Source organism: Bos javanicus, chromosome 12 (assembly GCF_032452875.1).
Source record: "Bos javanicus breed banteng chromosome 12, ARS-OSU_banteng_1.0, whole genome shotgun sequence".
NCBI classification, from domain to species: domain Eukaryota; kingdom Metazoa; phylum Chordata; class Mammalia; order Artiodactyla; family Bovidae; genus Bos; species Bos javanicus.
This window is the reverse complement of record NC_083879.1, coordinates 31,083,925-31,105,437: the sequence shown is the minus strand read 5'-3', so window position 1 is coordinate 31,105,437 and position 21,513 is coordinate 31,083,925. Positions and strand designations below refer to the sequence as shown.

Below are 21,513 nucleotides of genomic sequence, written 5' to 3'. Positions count from 1 at the left end.
GTGGTAAAATGCACATGACAAAGCAGTTAACCATTTTAATAATTTAAGCGTACGGTTTAGTGGCATTTGGTACATTGTGGTATAACCAATCTCTAGAACTCTTTCCATCTTGGAACACTGATACTCTGTCCCCATTCCCCCTCCCCCAGCCCCTGGCAACCACATTCTACTTTTTGTCTCTATGAATTTGACAACTCTGGCTACCTTGTATAAGTAGAACCATACAGCGTCTGCCTTTTTTGACTGACTTCTTTCACATAGTATAAGTGGGCTTCTGCAGTGGCTCAGATGGTAAAGAATCCACCTGCAATGCAGAATACCTGGGTTCAGTCCCTGAGTTGGGAAGATCTCCTGGAGGAGTGCATGGCAACCCACTCCAGTATTCTTGCTTGGAGAATCCCATGGACAGAGGAGCCTGGTGGGCTACACATCGTGGGGTTGCAAAGAGTTGGACACGACTGAGTGACTAACACTTTCACTTTTTAGTTTCAGTGTCCTTAAGGTTCATCCACTGTAGCATGTGACAGAATTTTCTTCCTTTCTAAGGCAGAGTAATACTGCATTGTATGGATGGACACATTCTGTTCATTCCCTCTGTCAATGGACACTTGCTTCCACATCTTGGCTATTGTGATCAGTGCTGCTGTGAAGATGCGGGTACCAAGCCATCGCTTTTGCAATATAAGGTTTTTCTCTCAAAGTGTTGAAAGTCCCAGCAACAGTTTTCAGCCCAGGTCCTGTTAGCTCCTCTCTCTCTGAGAGGTCTGCCCAAGCTCCCTCCCAAGGAGGACAAGCCTGTGTGCATGCGTGTGTGTGTGTGTGTGCATGTGTGCTAAGCTGCTTCAGTCATGTCTGACTCTATGTGACCCCATGGACTGTAGCCCACCAGGCTCCTCTGTCCATGGGATTCTCCAGGCAAGAATACTGGAGTGGGTTGCCATGCCCTTCTCCAGGGGATCTTCCCGACCCAGGGATTGAACATGTGTCTCTTATGTCTCCTGCATTGGCAGGCAGGTTCTTTACCACTAGTGCCATGTGGGAAGCCCCAGCCTGTGAGAGGGCAGCAGCTCTGTACCTCCTGACATCACAGAGCCAGGCAGTGGTCAGTGCCTTCTCCTGATACACTTTGTCTGAAAACAATCAAACGAATAGGTGCTGGCAAGATGGTGAACAGTGGAAATTCCATCCCTCACTCCTATTCCATTCCCCAAGGACCAACTGCTGTTGGATGAATGGCATTTTTTCCAGTGGCTTTGTACTTGATTGTAGACATATATTATACAAATGCATATGTGTGTATAGTTTTGCTTTGTAGTTTATTTTTTTTAATTTTATTTTATTTTTAAACTTTACATAATTGTATTAATTTTGCCAAATATCAAAATGAATCCACCACAGGTATACATGCTTTGTAGTTTATAAAAGTATTATCTCATGAAACAATGTATCACAGTTCCATACGATGGATAGGTGCTGGATATCCTCTGTATATACTCTTGTATATTTGTATATAGCCTCTGCATTTACTCTTGTGTATTTGTTGTTGTTCAGTCACTTAGTTGTGTCTAACTCTTTGCAACCCCATGAACTGCAGCATGCCAGCTCCTCTGTCTTTTACTGTCTTCCAGAGTTTGGTCAAACTCATGTCCATTGAGTCAGTGAAGCTATGTAACCGTCTTATCCTCTGCTGTGGCCTTCTCCTTTGGCCTGCAGTCTTTCCCAGCATCAGTGTCTTTTCCAGTGAGTCAGCTCTTTTCATCAGGTGGTCAAAACATTAGAGCTTCAGCATCTGTCCTTCCAGTGAATATTCAGGGTTGATTTCCTTTAAGATCGACTGGTTTGATCTCCTTGCTGACCAACGGACTCTCAAGAGTCTACTCCAACTTATATATGTGAGTGTCATTGTTGAATAGAAGCCAATCTGTTGGGTCAAAGTGTATGTACGTTTAAAATCTTAATATAAACAGCCGAAAGAATTATGTCAGTTTACTTGTTAGCATTAAAGATTTGAGCTTATTCTTTCAAGTTTAGGGCAAACGTTCTTGTCTGTTTTTATTTAATCACTGGATATATCCTTGACCTCTCTACAAGCAAATCTAAATAGCCTGTGCTACTCAGTTAAAATTTTCTTGGAAAATCTCAAGTTAGTAAAATTATCTAATTTTAATTGTTTTCTGCTTACTGTCTTAGGCAGATTTGATGGGCAAAAATGTAACTGTATATTTCTGCAGATGGTAAATTTCAGGATTGGTCCTTTGAGGTATCAGGAAGTCTGAAGTTAATTTTATAAATATATGAATCTCTTGTTTTAAGGATTACACAAACATATTTTTAAAATACCATGTCTCTTTTGAAATTAAAAAAAAGAAAGAAAGAAAACCCTTCACTTCACCCCCTTCCCTTTTTGATTTTCAGCTGCTTGAAAAATTGCGGATTGCCCAGAAAGATCAAGTCCTCTAAGACTTTTATGCTGATATGCCCAGGAAATGTGTTTGCCCCACACCCCAAATTTAATTACTTAAGCCACTTGAACAGTTTGTGACTGTCAGCCCAGACAAGTGATTTCACAATTATATTTCAAATATAAAGATTTCCTCCAATGAAGCAGAAACTGTTCTTGGCACACACATTTGAAAGGGAGCGATGGGGTGGTTCCCGGCCAGGCAACGATGCCCTGAGAGGCGGGTTGCAGGGAGGAAAGGCCATCTACATCGCGTTGAAAAATATTTTTAATTCTCAGGGAACACAGAAAGCCAGTATTGGAGCAGAGCTGCATCTCTGCCAGCCCTCTGCGCGGTCCTCAGCCCGGAGCATCCCTGGACGCCCGGCTCTTTTGTGTTTCCTGCGTCCTCTCCAGGCGTGTCTGCGTCCTGCGGGGGAGGGTGAGGGTGGCGTGCCGGAGATCCCCTCCCGGAGGAGGGAGGCATCGGTACCTGCTTGTTATGCGACTATTGACTCGCCTCACGGGGAGGACTCCAGTGGCAAAGTGACCCTCCCCTCCGCCTGTCCCCTCCCTCCCTGGCTCCCGCCCTCAGTCTCCCCGCAGCAGGAACCTAACGCGGCCGCCCTGCGCTCCTCCTCCTCTTCTCCTTCCTCGGGCTCCCGGATTCCTGAAGTTATTAGGAGAAATAAGGGGACCACATGGAAGTTGTGACAGCTCCCAGCGGCGCTCCCCTCTCTCCTGAGCCATCACCTCGCCTTAGGGATTACCCGCTGACACGCTGAATGAAGGAGGTCCCCCTGCCAGCCAGCCTGCCGGGATGGGCCACTGCTGCTGCAAGCCTTATAACTGCCTTCAGTGCCTGGACAAGACGGTACTTTGCCTCCCACACCCGCCCCTCCCCTCTCCTTCCAAAGGGCCAGCCGCCTCTGTCTCTGTCCCCCGCCATGGCATGTGTGTGCACTTGTCTTGTGAGTGGAACAGGATATACTGCCCTGGCTGGCAGTATACTTCCCCGTGCTGAGTCGTGAGCCCTGTTACTCTGCAGTGTCTTACATAATTGTGTTTCTGCAGCCTCCGATGTAACTGTTGCATTCTCCTGAAATGTTGAGGGCTCTGCTCCAACATCGTGAAATCCAAACTGCCAAGAAATCCTTGGAATATTCTGACTGCCTTTTAATGTACCTGCTAGAGCTGAGACATTCCAGGTGGGGGGGTGGGGGGAGGAATTTAGATGAGCTAGACATGTTTCTCTTGGCCAACCGCTAACTTTGAAAGTTTGCCACTCTCTGTGACAAACAGCATCTATCCTTGTAATTTCTGTGCTTAAGGTCAGAGATGCAAGCCTCCCCCCAACTATCCCTCGTCCAGTTCTGCTCTCTGTATGTGTTTGCATTACGTAGGGATGCAGAACACAGAGGTGAAGACTTAAGGAGCCAGAGAGTCTGAGGGTGTGTTCCAGATTTCACTGGAAGGGAAATTCACAGCCAGGGGACGGAGACCAGAGTGTGAGCAAGCGCCGGATGACAGTTCCAACACAAAGCCTTTCTTTGCTATTGACATTTGACTGCGAGCTTGCAGAGGGATTCGGAGATGCTTTTAATTTCACAACTAGAAATGTACTGGCAAGAACTCTTGCCTCTGTGATATGTTTTATTGTCACACATGTTTGGATTTCTCAAAGATGCATGAAATGGAATTTAGCGGGAGGATGAAATTGCCTCCTTTCTACTTGTGGGCGTCAGTTATATAGCTTGAGGTCTAGTATGTGACCAGGTGAAGAGAAATAAACGGCTTAATATAAAACTCATTAGAAGGAGGTCACTTGGGAAAAATTGGTTACTAGTTCTGTGGGTGAACTCTGACCCAAAGTAGAGTTATACACCACCTAGGAAAATTAAACTGATACATTAAAAGTCACCTGTTCCTTCTTTTCCAGTAGAAATGACTATCTCAATGGGATTGGTTTTTGCCACCAAGACTGAATTAAAATATTTATGTACACATTTATGTGCTTTAGACAAATAGAAATATGCAGCATTTGTACTCAGTTTTCTGCATTTGAATCCAACATTGAAGTGATTAAGCCCTTTTTTCAAGAGAAATGGTCACCAAGTGGTTTTGAAGAAAGCCTTGTAACAGTAATAATTATAGAAGGGAAGGATATGCTACATGTACAGCAATATTATAATGTTCGTATTTCTAAGCTCTGATATAAAAGTTTTAGAAATAAAAGCTGGTTACCTCATGCGAAGAGTTGACTCATTGGAAAAAGACCCTGATGCTGGGAGGGATTGGGGGCAGGAGGAGAAGGGGAAGAGAGGATGAGATGGCTGGATGGCATCACCGACTCAATGGACATGAGTTTTGGTAAACTCTGGGAGCTGGTGATGGACAGGGAGGCCTAGTGTGCTGTGATTCATGGGGTCTCAAGGAGTTGGACACGACTGAGCAACTGAACTGAACTGAAAAGTCTTTTTCGAGAAAATATATTTTAAAGTGAATCCGTCCTCCTTTTTGTTTCACATCAAGTCCTTGAAAAATATTATCCCTGTGTCAGTCTTTAAATTGGAGATTTTAAGAAAGATAAATGCTGTTTCTTCTCTTTAACAGTGTGATGTAAGTGACTTTTGAATGTTTTAGCTCTGAGATGTCACACTTAAGGCTAGTTATTCTTTCCTAATGAAAACTTGCACAGAACTTTCAACTTTCTCCTTAAGCTTACAGTGACATTTCTTGCTGTATCTTTGCTATATTTTAGAATGATATGCCCATTGCAGGTTTTATAGATGTTATGTCCATAGGTGCTTATCTCAGGGATTAGGGCTTTCCATTCTTAATTAAAATTTTTGTTTTATTTAGTTACCCACCTTTCAGCATAACTTCCTAAATGGTATGCCAGAATTGGTAGTTTATTCAGTAGTTACCTGTTGGGCCAGGCATGCTACTTCTAGGACTGTTATGGGATTCCAGTCCAATCTCAAACTCTGGAAATTAGTTTATTCTTTAAATTCCACCATAAAATCCTGTAGTCTGCTCATCAGCTCTGACAATCCCAGGATCAACATGAAAGAGACCTGATGAAATGGTCATTGAGTTGTTTCTGATTACTTCAGCCCATCTTGTTGTTGTTTAGTCGCTAAGTCATGTCCGACTCTTGTGACCCTGTGGACTGTAGCCCGCCAGACTCCTCTGTCCGTGGGATTTCCCAGCCAAGAATGATGGAGTGAGTTGCCATTTCCTTCTCCTGGGGGTCTTCCTGACCCAAGGATCGAACCTGTGTTTCCTGCACTGGCAGGTGGATTCTTTGCCACTAAGTCACGAGCGAAGCCCTTAGTCCATCATAATAAGCCTTAAAAAAATAAAAGGAACACCCCTTCCCCCACTGACCCATACTGTGTACAAATACAAAATAGAAAACTTTATTTTGCGAAGCAAAAATGCCTTTAACAGTTGCTCCTAGGGTGGGCAAAGATGTTCTGAAACATCTTTAAACAATTAAAGAGACCTTTAGGTAATCAGTTTCAGAGGTGGGCTAAGAAATAATAATCTTAAGATGATTCTTTAACATTAATTTATTGGGAGGAAGTATGGAATTTTGCCTAGAGTATAAAATGCATGAAAAGTTTGTTAAATGAACAAATGGTTTTTAAAAGTTGATCATGCCTAAGTATTTTAAGTTTAAAAACACGAGTAAAAGCATCAACAATATTTCTTGCTGGCTTGCTCTGTGTCCAGTTATTTTGGGGACTAGCAAAGAATTCTTAAAAGGCACAGCCTGCCCTATGGAGTTTACCAGTTATTTGGTTGTATTTCCACCTTTTCCAGAGAAAATGCGAGTGGGGCAGGCAGCAGTAACACATACAGGGCAATAAAACCAGTAGAGCGAGACTCAAGTATCGTTAAGTGAAAGTTATGTGGTCCTCACCATTCCTGTTTCTGGAATCCAGTGAAAGGAGAAATCAGTGCTGGAATCAAAAGCAAGGTTTCTTGGAAGAAGTGGATCATGACTTGCATGTTGAGGAATGGGGTAGAATTTTGAGAAGGACAGTAACTCTAAGCAAAGGGAGCTGGAGTAAAGATGTTTTAGCCCACGTAGGTGAAAGGTGAGAGTCAATATTGGTACATACAAGCTCATAGGGAGTGTGGGGAATGTTTACCAGGCTGAAACCCAGGCTGATTTTTAACTTGAGTTAAGAAGAGATAGGGATCCATGTTGGGATTTGAGCAGGAAGCCAGTCTGTAGAGAGACTCATTCCACAGGTATCTGTAAGGGAAAGCTGTGACCCATGAAGCCCCCTGGGATGCCCAGATGGACCCCCAGGAGTCCGTCCACCAGTGTATTCAGTGTGGTCCAGGCTGAAGCCAGCAGCTCTGCACATACAGACACCTCCCAGAGCTGGTCCTTCTTAGAAACGTTGAGTTACTAAGGGAAATCAACTAGATGTACAACTAGAGTGCCAGCCCGTTTTTTAACAATAAGAACTATAACTGACAAGCAAATGAATGCTTACGAGCCTGATTAGACAGGTGATTTCTTTTTAGCGTCAAAGTCTAGCTTCATAAGAGGTAGTTGATGAGGATGGAGTCTGAGTCAACAAGTTACTTAGGCATCCAGTGCCCTCAGGTCCCATTACCCGCCCTGCCTGAGATTACCGGGGAGGCTGTGTGATGTGTGACTGTCACTGGCCCTGGTGACCGCCTCTTCCAGGCTGCCACAGCTTTGCTTCTTCTACTACATATCCCCCCGCCCCACCACACCCCCTCTTCCTGCTTCAGATACAGTCCTGTCCCTTTCGGGCTTACTTTGCATATCTCTACCCTGATGTTTTCTGTGTTGATTGTCATCTCAGAGGCTAATCTAACTTACCTTTTCTCTAAATTCTTGGGAGGGGTGTGAATTAGGGGAAGGCACCTCACTGCTTCTCCCAGCTACGCTTAGGTGATGGGACAGTAATAAATTTGGGAAGGTCATTAAAAGAAGATAGAATCCAGAAAGGTCAAGAGACTTCTTCTGTGAGTCATAAATGGGTGAAAAAAAATCATGGTTCTGGCTAATTTTCCTTCCCTCTGCTTGCTCTGGAATCCAGAAGTTTCCAGCCTTACTCCTCTGAGTTCACAGTTCTTCTCCTTGAGGCCCCTGAGTCTTTGTCCTTCCTAACTGCTCCTTGGTAATCCACATGTGGGCTGACACCCCCTGTTAACTGCAGCCTCTTAGGTAAGCTAGATGTTTCCCAGCTACCAATGCCCCAGCATGCATGCATACTCAGTCATATCCAGCTCTTTTTGACCCCCTGGATTGTAGCCTGCCAGGCTCCTCTGTCCATGGAATTTCCCAGGCAAGAATACTAGAGTGCAGTGCCGTTTCCTCCTCCAGGGGATCTTCCTGACCCAGGGATCAATTTAGCATCTCCTGTGTCTCCTGCACTGAGCCACCTGGGAGCCCAACACCCCAACATGCACAAGGGCAAAGGCTGGAATGATGCATCTTGGAATTTCATCTGATTTCTTGGGAAACCAGATATGGCCTTGCTCATTTTCCACACGAGTAGACACTGACATGTATTTAAGAATATTAAACATGAATGATGCTTTCCCTTCAGCCGGTCCGTATTAAATTTGATTCCCAAGTAGAAAAGCAGACATAAAATACAGTGGCCTGTGCTAATTATATGTGAAAGAAATAGTACTTATTGATTAAGTCGAAGCATGGCATCGGTGCTCCCTTAAAGCCATAATAACTGAAATGAATAAAAGGTCAGTCCACTTCCCAAAGGAATTTTCCACAGTGCTATATTAGGGATCTGGCCCATCTTCACAATATTAATATTGAAAATGAATGCTGTATTCACCAAAGGCAGTATGAAAGCGACACTGAAGACTTACGTGTTCTGTTGACGTCACCTGGTGGCTGGTTTGTTTTGAAATATAAAAGAAAATGTTTCCCTATTAAGACAAAAGTTTACCATGTGGAATTAACCCTCATGGGTGAGAAGCAATATTGTTTTGTGGAGGAATGAAAAAAAATTCCTTTAAGCTCTTTGTAATTACATGTGTAGGTATATCACTTTGGGTTTCAAAAATTCACAATAAAAAGGATCTGGATGTTTCCTCAAATACCAGAATTGTATAGATTTTTAAATTTAACTCCTTGTTAAGGCTCTTTTGTTTAGCCTGGGAAAAAGGGGCCCAGCTCAGGTGATCAAATTTTCCTGATCTACACTGATTTCAGGGCAGGCTAAAAAGATAAGGAAGTTTAGTTGGGCATATTTAAACTTAAATATATATGTATACATATATATACACATACATACATACATGTATATGATGACATCACCGACTCAATGGACATGAGTTTGAGCAAAGTCCAGGAGAGAGTGAAGGACAGGGAGGCCTGTCCATGGACCTCATACTGCAGTGCCTGGGACCGCAAAGACTCAGACACAGCTGAGCGACTGAACAACAACAACATATATTTTTTAAATGTATATACATATGTCCTTTAAAAAAAATATTAGGTGGGGAGGAGGAAGCTGACAAAAACATTCAAAACTATAGTGAATTTTATGAAGTTTTCATCAGCAGGCTTATAGCTGGTCAAGCATTCTTTCCGGGAGAGTTGCCAACCAGAGGCAGACTTGGCAAGAAGGGCCCATCTTATGGGGTGACTGAGGTCCCCAGAAATAGCCAAAGTGCTGTTTGGTGTTGCTGGCCCTCCTGACCTTTGCCTGGGGCGCTCCCTTCCTAGTCCCCTGCTTACCCATCCTCTGGTCTCAGGAAGTCCCCAGGCTGGCCCTGCCGAGTTGAGTTTTATCATGTTGTTTTGTAATTACTTGTTTGTTTACTGACTCTTTGGGAGACTCCTCAGCTTCTTGAAGGCAGAAGTATCCTGCCTGGCTTGTCTGCCTGCCAGTGGTGTATGTGTGTGCTCAGTCATGTCCAACTCTTTGCGACCCCGTGGACTATAGTCCACCAGGCTCCTCTGTCCATGGAATTCTCCAGGCAAGAATATTGGAGTGGGTTGCCATGCCCTCCTCCAGGGGATCTTCCCCACCCAGGGATCGAACCTAAGTCTCCTGCATCTCCAGCATTGACAGGAGGGTTCTTTACCCCTGAGCCATCAGGAAAGCATGCTACGTAATAGGTGCTCAGTAAATATGTGCCATGTTGGATACATTTCCTGTTTCTGGATCAGTTGGGGTGAAAACTCCTCAGATTCACTCAACCTTTTAAATGTCGATGATCATTCAAAACTCATATATTCAATTTTAATAAAAACCAGGCTGTTCTGTTGGTTCCTAATGTGGGGAGGGGCTTAGGTGGCTGATGCCCAAGGGAGGGTCACATGGGCGATGCTAACTAACAAGAATGGGCTTTTTCACTTCCTGTCATCCCCAGTTTCATACGGGCGGCACTAGCCGCCTAAACAGACAGCCCTGTTGACCAGGCATGTTAGGATAAAAGAGTGTGGCAGGCTTGCTTGGGGCTTGGCCTCACATTCAGTTGCTTGGAGTTCACATAGTGATGAGCAGGTTGTATACTTTGCCAGGCTTCTGTAACCAGGACAGATTGAGGGCAGTGTTCCCCAAGACTTTGCAGTGCCATGGCTAAGGAGAAACTGGGCTTCCCTGTAGCATACTGATAGGGTGAGAGGTGGCGGGGAGCCTGAGATGTTCATGGAGGGGAGCCTCTGGGATTCCGTCTGCGGGTGCAGCGGGCCATGCTGGGGACACAAGAGGACTCGGAGTGCCAAGGAGACATGCTGAATCACAGAGGCAGCTAAAAAGACACACTCCTGCCATGGGGCCAAGACGAACATTCTACAAGTGTCCCCTTTCCAGTTAAGCCCATCCTGGAGTAAATGGTCATTTTAGAGGAACAACCTTCTTGGACTTGGCGATTTCTGGACTGTATCATTAGGATAGCTTGGATGCCTAATACTGAGCTCTATTTTTAGCCTGTTGGAGTGAAAGCAGGGGCTCGTGTGCTTGGCACCAGTGAGGAATTTTCCACTCAGTCCCCATGTAGGGAAGCACTAATCTAACGCTGGCCCATCGAGGAGACCTTGCTCGTATTTCACCCATCCGCTGTGTCATCACCCCGGATCTGGCTTAGGGTGGAAGATGGGGGAAGGAGGATGGTGTGTGACAGCCTTTCCAAGGGAACCTTCGGGGCAGCCTCACTCCTGATAACTCAGCAGAACTTCAGGCCATGCTGGGCTCTGCTGAGCCACGAAGGGTTGGAAGGGTGACTCTACGAGGCAGGGAGTGGAGAGTGGAAATTCCCTCTAGGTTCTTATCCTGCCTGAGGAGCAGTGTCCCCGGAGTCCAAGCTGTTGACTCATTCCATCACGTCATTCTGGTTTGGCTCGAAGAAAACCAAGAGGAACTTAATTGATGCAGAGAATTCATAAATTAGAAGAGTTATGTCATTTCAAAAACAGGCACTTAAGGAAGAAGGGCTGCAGCTCGACTGCTCTGGCCAGCCCCCTGGAGCAGAGCTGCGCCAGCGTCTTCAGCAGGGACGCGTGGGGAGGCGGTCGGAAAGGGTCAGAGAAAGCTGACCAGGAAAAGCTAAACAGCTACCCTATCAAGTATTACAGCCCCATGTAGGCTGGAATGGAAACGAACTGAAGTGCAACCCGCAAATCCACACCAAGGACAAATACCCTGCCAAGGAGGGCAGGGGTGGGTGGGATGTGAATGTAGCCAGGGAATATTTTCAGTGAAGCAGAGTCATCAGGGGCTGGCAGTGCCTGTCCTCCAGTTAGATGTAGAAAGCTTGCTGGTAACTTGTGCTTGGATCCAAGCTAGGGATCGGTGTGATTTGGGTATCAACATTGGGTCTTTATAAGTGTGGGTTGGAGGGAGAACCTCCTTGTGTTAGTGTTTGATGAAGAGTGTAGACCTTGGCTTGAACCTCCTGCTTTGCCACTTCCTGGATAGTTGTGCATGTTACTTGGCTGATTTCCTAACCACGGAGCCTCAATTTTGTCCTCCAGAATGGAAAATAAACCATGGAGCCGGTTGACCATATTTGGAGGAGTAAGTGAGCAAAAGGCTTACCCTGTGCTGTGCCTGGTGTCTAGGAAGTGTTTGGTCAGTTCAGTTCAGTCGCATAGTCATGTCTGACTGTGACCCCATGGACTGCAGCACACCACGATTTCCTGTCCATCACCAACTCCCAGAGCTTGCTCAAACTCACGTCCATCGAGTCAGTGATGCCATCTAACTGTCTCATCCTCTGTCATGCCCTTCTCCTGCCTTTGATCTTTCTCAGCATCAGGGTCTTTTCCAAGGAGTCAGTTCTTCCAATCAGGTGGCCAGAGTATTGGAGTTTTAGCTTCAGTATCAGTCCTCCCAATGGATATTCAGGACTGATTTTCTTTAGGATTGACTGGTTTGATCGCCAGTGTTTGATCAAGGTCAGTGTTAATGTTGATGTAGTAATCAGCATGGGCTTCCCAGGTGGCTCAGTGGTAAAGAATCCGCCTGCCAATGCAGACAATGCAGGAGATAGAGGTTCCATCCCTGGATTGGGAAGATCCCTCTGGAGAAGGAAATGGCAACCCACTCGAGTATTCTTGCCTAGGAGATCCCATGGACAGAGGAGCCTGCTGGGCTACAGTCCATCGGTTGCAAAGAGTCATACACAAATGAGCAGACACACAATCAGCACACCTTTCCCGAGTTTAGTTATTTCCCTTGACTTTTTAGCCATCAGATTTGTTGCTTCTGTTTGGCAGCTGACACTTCTTGATGAGCTGTTTGATGACTTTGAGACCATTGGTTTGGTCATCTGCCTTTGCAGAAGGTTGGGCATGAGGGCAGGATGGATCTTCATTGATCATCCTCATCTTTGCTTCCCAGAATGTAGAGGGTGAAAGTCTCTCATCTCACTGGCTTCCCTCCTGTTTGCCCTGCATCTCTTTTCCCTTCCCGCCTCCTCCTTTTCTTCTCTTCCTTCTTCTCTTTCGCTCCCTCATTTGCATTTCTCCTCAAGCAAAGATAGGTGGGGCAGGCCTGACCACACATGTCAGTGTCGTTTTCATCCAAGTGATTCAAATCTAAGGATCTTCACCCACATCATCAGCACCGTCTCTACCTGAAGCCTGTCCTCCCTGGACCTTCAAGCCCCTCCTTTCCCATGTCCCCAAGGCTTCCGTGGCTGGAAAGTGGGGTGTGATGGCTGGTGATGCGGGATACCCACGTACGGGTACCATCCACCCAGGGCTTCATCCCAGGGCTGCTACAAGAGCTGAGGGAAACCTTGGCTTTGGATTAGCAGTCAGAGTTGGCTTATGGATTTTTTGTTAGGTTCTGGTTGTTCCGTTTGCAACCTCGACTAAGTCTTTGCAACTCTCAGCAGCTCAAGAGTGAATCATGAGTGATGCTATTTCTGTTCTGATAAGGTTAGTATTTCAGTTCTCTGACTGTGCTTCAAATTGAGGATGTGAAGTGAAAGTCCCTCAGTTGTGTCTGACTCTTTGCGACTCCACTGACCATACAGTCCATGGAATTCTTCTCCTGGCCAGAATACTGGAGTGGGTAGCTATTCCCTTCTCCAGGGGATCTTCCCAAGCCAGGGATAGAACCCAGGTGTCCCGCATTGCAGGCGGATTCTTTACCAGCTGAGGTACCAGGGATATAATTCAAAATGTCTCTTTCTCAGGTGCCGCTAGTGATAGAGAACCTGCCTGCTGATGCAGGAGACATAGAAGATTAGGGTTCGATCCCTCAGTTGGGAAGTTCTCCAGGAGAAGGAAATGGCAACCCACTCCAGTATTCTTGCCTAGAAAATCCCATGGACAGGGGAGCCTGCAGACTACAGTCCATGGGGTCACAGAGTTGGACATGACTGAAGCGACTTTGGAGATATTGAAGGAGCAGAAACAAGTTAGTTTTTTCAGTAGTTTGAGATCATTTCAGGGTAAATACTGAAGTTTACCCTCTCTGGAATATCAGGCTCTCTTAATTTGTAGTAACAAGTCAGCTGGCTGTATTCTGCTGATGTTCAAACAAGGACCTGTCCCTGTGATCAGTCTGATTAAACGTTTTCCCCGTGTTGTACTCTCTAGTCTTTGAACTTAGAGTAGAATCACAACAGAGCCAGGAAGGTGCTTTAAAAAAAGAGAGAGAGAAAAGAGATAAATGCAAATTCTCAACACTTTCAGATATTCAATATGGAAAAGCACCTCTTATCTGTAGGATGTCATCCAGTTGCAAATAAAATCAAAGGAAATGGCAGAGTTGTAATAACAAGCAACGCTTTTTATAGAGGGTATAAGTGCCAGGCATTGTTCTAACTGCTTCACCTATGTTAATTTATTTAACCATCAGGATAACCCTGTGCAGTGGGCGTGGCACTGGAAGGGTATGCGCTCTCAGAGGTGGTCTCCTGCCTTCAAGTTCCTGGAGGGCAAGGATGCCGCAGGCTGGGGTGGGAGGTGGGAGCTTCATGAGTGAGGTGGGGTCGACTGTCCCCCAAAGGGTATATCGTTGCTGCATTAGTCTCAAGAGATCCGTGACTTAATCACTGTTAATGCTTGTGACTAAAATAGCTCTCAGAGTTTTATTTTGGCATGAAATTCTGGTATTGCTTAGCACATGCCCTTTGTATGACCTGAGACCCTGCCATGGGCCCAGAGTAGCTCACATGTCACCAGGGTCTAAATGCAGGAGACACAGGGACACAATCGTGACGACTGTCTATTCTCGTTCAGCCCAGATTGTCCGGAGGTGCTGACATCAAAGTCAGAGGAGGTTATGAAAGAAAAAGTGTTCACGCAGCCTTGATGATATCTCTGCTAGATATTTGGTATCCATTTAAGCCAAAATTCCCTCTTGGGAAATGTTTGCGTTGGGTGTGCATTCTACAGAGTGAAAGAAACTTTCCTTGAAGGCCTGTATTTTTGGCATCTCTCACTGGAAGAGAATTTACAGAACACATCTTTCCTAGTTATTATTAATAATAAAATCATAACAAATGTAAGTCTTGATGCTGACTCATATCTTCAACTGCTTCTCTGTTTTATGTCCTAATAGGAATTTGATTTGAAAACAAGTAAGCAGTCATTTATGCCACAAATGCCACAAATGGCATTCTTTGCAGTAAATAATACTTCGAGTGGGAGTTTTCCTCTTCTTCTTCCAATGCACAGAGTGGAACAAAATACTTGGAGACCTCTAATTTAGGTGTTGATCTTATGACAAAGAGAAATGTTTCGTATTAGGTTTTCTGTTCAGTGTTCATTAGGTAGCTGGCCGTGCGTGTATGGACGAAAGGGTAAGTTTAAGGAGACTTGGTAAAATAAACATCTGTCTGTCAGAGAGCTATGGCATTGGCATTTTCATGGTCAAAAATCTCGTTAATAGTGACAATAATTAAAAATGTAAAATAATATATAACAGTAGATTAATGTGTAGACATGCAGAGAATTACTGTAGGTTGATGTCCACAGAGTAGAATGTAGAGAAAAGTGCAACTACAGGGTATTATTAATATTATATGACAAGCTTTGTGATTTGAATGTGGTACAAATGAATGAGTCATACTTGGCTTTGTTAAGTTTTGTATATGCTTATCTAATGAGAAAATTATCTCCTTAAGGACTCGACTTATAAATATTTGCTTAATGTGATTCATTAGTTAAACATATGAAAGTCCTTATCCAGCCTCAAACGAGGGGAATCTCGGTGTCCGTTTTGTTTTTTCAGAATGAAAGTGCCCTTGTGAAAGAGAAAGAGCTGTCAATCGAGCTTGCAAACATCAGGGATGAAGTTGGTAAGTGGGGCCTCGGCATGAGGAATGGGAAGAGGGTGTCTTTTTCCTGGTATGTGAACATGTAACAAAAGCAGCTGTGTCTCGATTAATAACCAGAGCAGACCTGCCTGGACAGATGGGAGCATCTTCCCCAGAGCAGTGGTGGGTTCTTGTAGTCTTGGGGGCGGGGCATTGATTTCTCTGCAGCATCTCTGTTGTCATAAAGGCAGCTTGCTAACAGTTCACAGTGGAACTAATCAGGCTTGACTCCACTTCTCACAGATGGCAGCGCATCTCTGCATCTGCCTTGTGTGGGGTGACACGCACCCCCTGTGTGATCCCTCCCTCTGCCCCAGGGAAGGCACAGCTCCTAGAAGCAGCTCAGCTCTGGTGGGTAGCTGGAGCGCTCCCGGTAAGATGCTTCCTGCCGTTGTTCACCCCACCGTGAAACATTGTGATGTAGAATGTGAATCTGGATGGCTGTAACAATGCTAGGGTGCATCTCGAAACTCCTCCTCTTTGGCCGATAGGATGGTGTCATTCTGGCTGAACCATAGGAGACCTTGCCAGTGACGGGATGACCCCTAGACCCTGGGATATCTTCCATCATAGACTTTCACTCTTGGCCATAGGTCAGACCAAGGATCTGCCACATTCCGATTACTTGATCCCATTCTGTTCTTGGGATCCTTTACTCCAGCAGAGGTGACATGAACATGACCTAGTCCCCTCAGCATGCTCTTCTCTTTATGAGGAGCGATCCTCCTCCATCCAGTGTGGTCCTGGGGGCGGCCTACCTGTGTAGGTATGGCCTCCTCCGCCAGCAAGGCCCTTGAACAGGCCCATCCATCCTAGGTGGGTGGCACCCATTTTTGGGTCAGCCGTGAGGCATCGAGTGTAGAGGCCAGACTTCCCTGGAGAACATGGGCCCCCAGGGACGCATGGTGGATGGGGTAATGATTTTCAGTTTCCCCCACCCTTTCTTTTTAGAAGTGAAAGTGTTAGCTGCTTCAGTTGTGTCTGACTCTTCGAAACCCCATGGACTGTAGCCCCCCAGGCTCCTCTGTCCATGGGATTCTCCAGGCAAGAATCCTGGAGTGGGTTGCCAATTCCTTCTCCAGGGGATCTTCCCCACCCAGGGATTAATCCCAGGTCTCCCACATTGCAGGCAGATTCTTTACCATCTGAGCCATTATTTTTACCTTCAAGTTTGTGTTTTGTTTCTTCACCATGAGTTTTCCACTTCCTCTGACATCGAGACAGGGCGGCCGTGGCCTCTTCTCCCCTCCTAGGGGAGCAGTCCTGTGGGGAAGGCCTCACGTCATGGCCCCTCCCCAGCCTCACCTGTGCGGCGCCCACACGCCCGCCAGTGGGATGGATGTGCAGGACCGGAAGCGGCAGTGTTGGTGAGGGTCTCAGGTGAAGCCCCAGTCCACACACGCGTGTCTCTCTCTTGCAATGGTCGGGCTCTCGGGTGGTTCCTGGGCCGTGGAGGAAATGACTGAGGTCCTGGCAGAGTGAGCTGGCTCACGTCCGTGTCCGCGGGTTCTCCTTCATCAAAAGGAAATTTGATTAAAGAAGAGAGTGATGACGGGGCAGTCTGCAAGGTGACTCATAGCTCTGAGGTGTGTAGCACCTTGAGTCTGAAGACGGAGGACAAACTCTTCCACTGTGGGGTGAGTGCCTGCCAGGAGACACGTTTGCTCCCCCTGGGCAGACGTTAGATCCAGGTGTCCGTCCTGACCCAGCGGGTGAAATGTACCAAACCCAGTGCCCTTACCTCCTGTGCTTTCCCGAAGCTTCTGAGTGCAGGAGGAACCCCTCAGGGATCACACTGGGGCTTTGTATGGCAGTCTTCTTTGATTTCTGCATTAGTGCTAAGAGGAGCACCAGAATTCACCTGCCAAGTAAAAAAGCCATGGGGTGTGGGGAAAGGAAGGCCATTCAGCCCAGCATTCGGCTCCAGAGTGCGCCTTAGCTGTGAGTCCCCGAGCCACTGTGGAGGCGGCATTTGTGAGGGGGAAAGACAGGGGGGCAGGGGGGACCAGCTGTTAACTGTAACATCATGAACTCTGGTGTCTTGACCTGAGCGGTGTTCCTTTGAAGTGAAGAGGGCACCTGGCTGTGTTCACCAAGCTGGAAGCTCTCTGAAGCCCGCTGTTCCAGAGTTTTTATAATCCATCCTCCAGTGCCCCTCTCCCTGGAGGTTGGTGAGGGGGCCCGGAAGCTCCAGCCCTCTGATGGCCTGGTCTGTCCTGTGACCCACCCATCCTGAGGCTTTCTAGGTGCCTCAGGGAGTCACCTCCTTAGCATAAATTCAGTCACAGAAGGACTCATTATAAATATGAGAGACACTCCTGTCACCCAGGAATTCAGAAGGGTTTTAGGAATTCCAGGGGACAAAGACCAGTACCTCACCTAGCCAAGGCACCTGGCCAAGGTACTGCCCAGACATAGAGAACCCCTCCTGCACTCAGCAGTTTTCTGAGCGCTTTATGCAGCAGGTGCAGTCAGCACATTGTGATGGAGGTCCAGGCCTTAGTGACTATAGTCTGTCTACTCACTGCACTTGAGAGATCAGTAAATCCAGACTTGGTCAAAGATTGTATCTAAAGCTGAGTGTCTGTAAGAAGGACCAAGAAGAAGAGCTTAGTTCTCCTTAATCTCAGTCCATCCATTCATTAAACAGTTATTTATTAGGTACTTAGTATGTGCCAGGCGGGCTATCCAGGTGGCTCAGTGGTAAAGAATCCACCTGCCAATACGGGAGACTCAGGTTTGATCCCTGGATCGGGAGGTACCCCTGGAGAGGGAAATGGCAACCCACTCCAGTATTCTTGCTTGGGAAATCCCATGGGCAGAGGAGCCTGACAAGCTACAGTCCATGGGGTCACCAAGAGTCAGACTGAAGTGACTTAGCTCGCACTTGCGTTTTTCATCTGACCCGAAAACTTTAGAAACGTTAATGTGAAATGTAGTTTTAAAACCGAAAGCAGTGATTAATAAAGCAGTCATTCTGGCAAAGCTTCTCAAGTGTTGTACAGGAAGCTAAGTGGTTAAGTCTACATTTGGATTCAAGTTGGCATATTGAAACAGAGCAAACAATACCTGAATGTTTTCTGTAACATGAAATAAAAACATTAAAGAATTCCAAGAGCTTTGATACAAAGGTATGATAGTAATCTAAGTTTGTGATAGTAAGCACTGGATTGTTATTTATTATGTTCTTAAGTTACTAAATAGAATGAAAATGTCAATTTGCTCTTGTTTATAACTAACAGCTTACATATACACACCCCACTGTAAGTATATTTGTGAGATGATTTTACCTCCTGGGGTTTATACAGAAAATGTGTTTTCCAATTTATGATCATAATCCCTTGTATTTACCAGGAGCTTAGTACTTACCAAGCTCTGTCATATGATATGTTTTATTTATTCATTCATTCAGATTGCTCTGTGAAGTAGGTGCTGGTGTCTCTTATATGAAATTGAAGCTCAGAAAGATTAAATGACTTCCAAAAGAGCATACAGCTAGTGTGTACAGAGTCGAGTCTTAAACCCGAGTCTAGAATTCTTCTACTCATTGTATGTGATTTTACTACAGCATCTCCAGCATCACCATCACATTTGGTGATAATTTTTAATTTAATAGATTAAAAAATCAGGTGAACAAAATAAAATAGCTTTTTCTTCCAGTTCTATATGTTGTTGTTCAGTCGCTAAGTTGTGTCTGATTCTTTGCGACCCCTTGGACTACAGCACGTCAGGCTTCCCTGTCCTTCACCAGCTCCCGGAGCTTGCTCAAACTCATGTCCATCGTTGATGATGCCATCCAAGCATCTCATCCTCTGTTGCCCCCTTTTCCTCCTGCCCTCAATCTTTCCCAGCATCAAGATCTTTTCCAATGAGTTGGCTTTTCCCATCAGGTGACTTCCACGCAAAAGGATGAAAGATGCTAATATGCATCTGTCCAGACATAGGTTAGAGTATAATTATGTTAATTCATCAGTAAGCTATAGCTGTTAGGATTGGGTTCTAGAACAAATAGCAAACTCCCTAAAGAATGGGAGTTTACTCAAAGTAGATGTTTATTTCTCCCTTATATAAAAGTTGGAGGAGTTCCAGGTGGCTCAGTGGTAAAGAGCCCACCTGCCAATCCATTGAATCTGCATGCAGGAGATGCTGGTTCGATCCCAGCTGGGCATGGCAACCCACTCCGGTATTCTTGCTGGAGAATCCCCATGGACAGAGGAGCCTGGTAGGCTGTGTCTATGGGGTTGCAAAGAGTTGGACGCACCTGAGCATGCATGTGAGCACCCAGGGGTAGGTGTGATTCTGTTCCACTAAGTCCACGGAGGGGGTGGGCAGGCTTCCTACAGCTCAGCATTCTCCCATTCCCAAGACAGTGGTGCTTCATCTAGTGGGCCAGGGTAGCTGTGGTCAGTACTAAGTGCCACCTGGTCATCACATCTCTAGTCCAGTTAGTAGGATGGAAGAGGGAATGAACAAAAAAGCAGAGACAGTAGGTCAGCTCTTTCCTTGGGAAAAACGTTTCCAGGAATTTCTATCTCATTGCCCAGCTCTAAGTCACAGGGCAAACCTAGTCATAAGAAGGACCTGGAGTTGTGCTCTTCTTTGGTGACTTTGCCTGGATATTTTACTGCTATGGAGGAAGGCGAGAATGTGCTGTGGGCCTCACTTTCCTCCATCAGTAAGATGGAACCCTAGTGCTTGTCACACTAGCTGAATGAGAGGAAAGGATGGAGCGCAATGTTTGGCAGGAAATTGGGGCACAGTATATGCTAATTCCCTTAGGTTTCAGATTAGATTCTGTTGTCTTCCTTCCCTTCACAGCTTAAAAAAAACTAAGTTAAAATGCAAAACCCAAGAAGGCACCTCAGAAAAAATAACTAATCTTGGGATCACAAAAATAATGCACATTTTCTTATGTATAAAAATATCTCTTCTAAGCACACCAATGAAAAGACAATTTGCCAGACTGGATAAAAAAGCAAGATTCAGCTATGGGCTGCATAAGAGAAATCCACTTCAAATGTAAAGGAGTGGATATTTAAAAGTAAAAGGAGAGAAAAAAGATATACTATGCTAACACAGAGAAGGCAATGGCACCCCACTCCAGTACTCTTGCCTGGAAAATCCTATAGACCGAGGAACCTTGTGGGCTGCAGTCCATGGGGTCGCTAAGAGTCGGACTCGACTGAGCGACTTCACTTTCACTTTTCACTTTCACACATTGGAGAAGGAAACGGCAACCCACTCCAGTGTTCTTGTCTGGAGAATCCCAGGGACAGGGGAGCCTGGTGGGCTGCTGTCTATGGGGTCGCAGGGTCGGACACGACGGAAGCGACTTAGCAGCAGCAGCAGCAGCATGCTAACACCAGGCTTCCCAGGTGGCGCTAGTGGTAAAGAACCTGCCGGACAATGCAGGATATGTAAGAGATGTGCGTTTGATCCCTGGGTCGGGAAGATCTGCTGGAGAAAGGCATGGCAACCCACTCCCACATTCTTGCCTGGAGAATCCCATGGACAGAGGAGCTACTGTCCATGGGGTTGCAAAAGTGATTTATCAACTAAACAACAATAACAGTGTTAATATTACGCAAAGTAAACTTCAGATCAATACCGTTACTATAGATGGAGATGCCATTACGTAAGGATCAAGGAGTCAGTTCACCTAAAAAAGATAGCAGTGCTGAATACCTACGTGCCTAGAAATAGAGCTTCAAATCAGACGAAGCAAAACACGGTGGAACTGAAAGAAACAGACCCACTGTTACTGTTGGAGACTTGAGCACTCCTCTCCCAGTCCTGAGCAGGCAGAAAATCAGCTGGAGTTTAAAAGACCTGAATAACAGTTATCAACCAGTTGAGCTAGTTGACCTAATTGACATTGACAGAAGGTTCCAGATAACAAACAGGACGTACATCCTTCTCAAATACACGTGGAATGTTGACCCACGTGGACCATACGCTGAGCCATAGAACAGACCTTAGCAGATATTAAAAAACTGAAATTATACAGATCACTTTGGACTATAACAGAATTAGACTGTAAATCAGTAACACGAAAAGAACCTGGAAAGCTGGAAATACTTGGAAATTAAACAACATACAACTAATACATGAGTCAAAGAGGAAACCACCAGTAAATTAGAAGCTTATGTTGAATTGAGTGACAACACAAACACAAAATCTGTGGAATGCAAAATTCTCTCTGATCAGGGGAGTTGAATCTTCTCACTCAGTTTTCTCAGCAACTTTGTCAGCCGGGTACCCAAATACATATT

The 21,513-nt window shown here is 45.6% G+C and overlaps 1 protein-coding gene across 4 annotated transcripts in view; it reads left to right on the top strand.

The window, feature by feature from the left end:
• MTUS2 (microtubule associated scaffold protein 2) overlaps nt 1-21,513 on the top strand; it is a 388,969-nt gene that overhangs the window by 318,818 nt on the left and 48,638 nt on the right. For 3 of the 4 annotated variants that reach the window (XM_061434861.1, XM_061434859.1, XM_061434858.1), the window contains one exon: nt 15,157-15,223. In XM_061434861.1, coding sequence (XP_061290845.1) covers nt 15,157-15,223 — 67 coding nt within the window. Of the gene's footprint in view, nt 1-2,759; nt 3,315-15,156; nt 15,224-21,513 lie in introns of those variants that run through there. The other variant, XM_061434862.1, reaches the window with a different exon arrangement.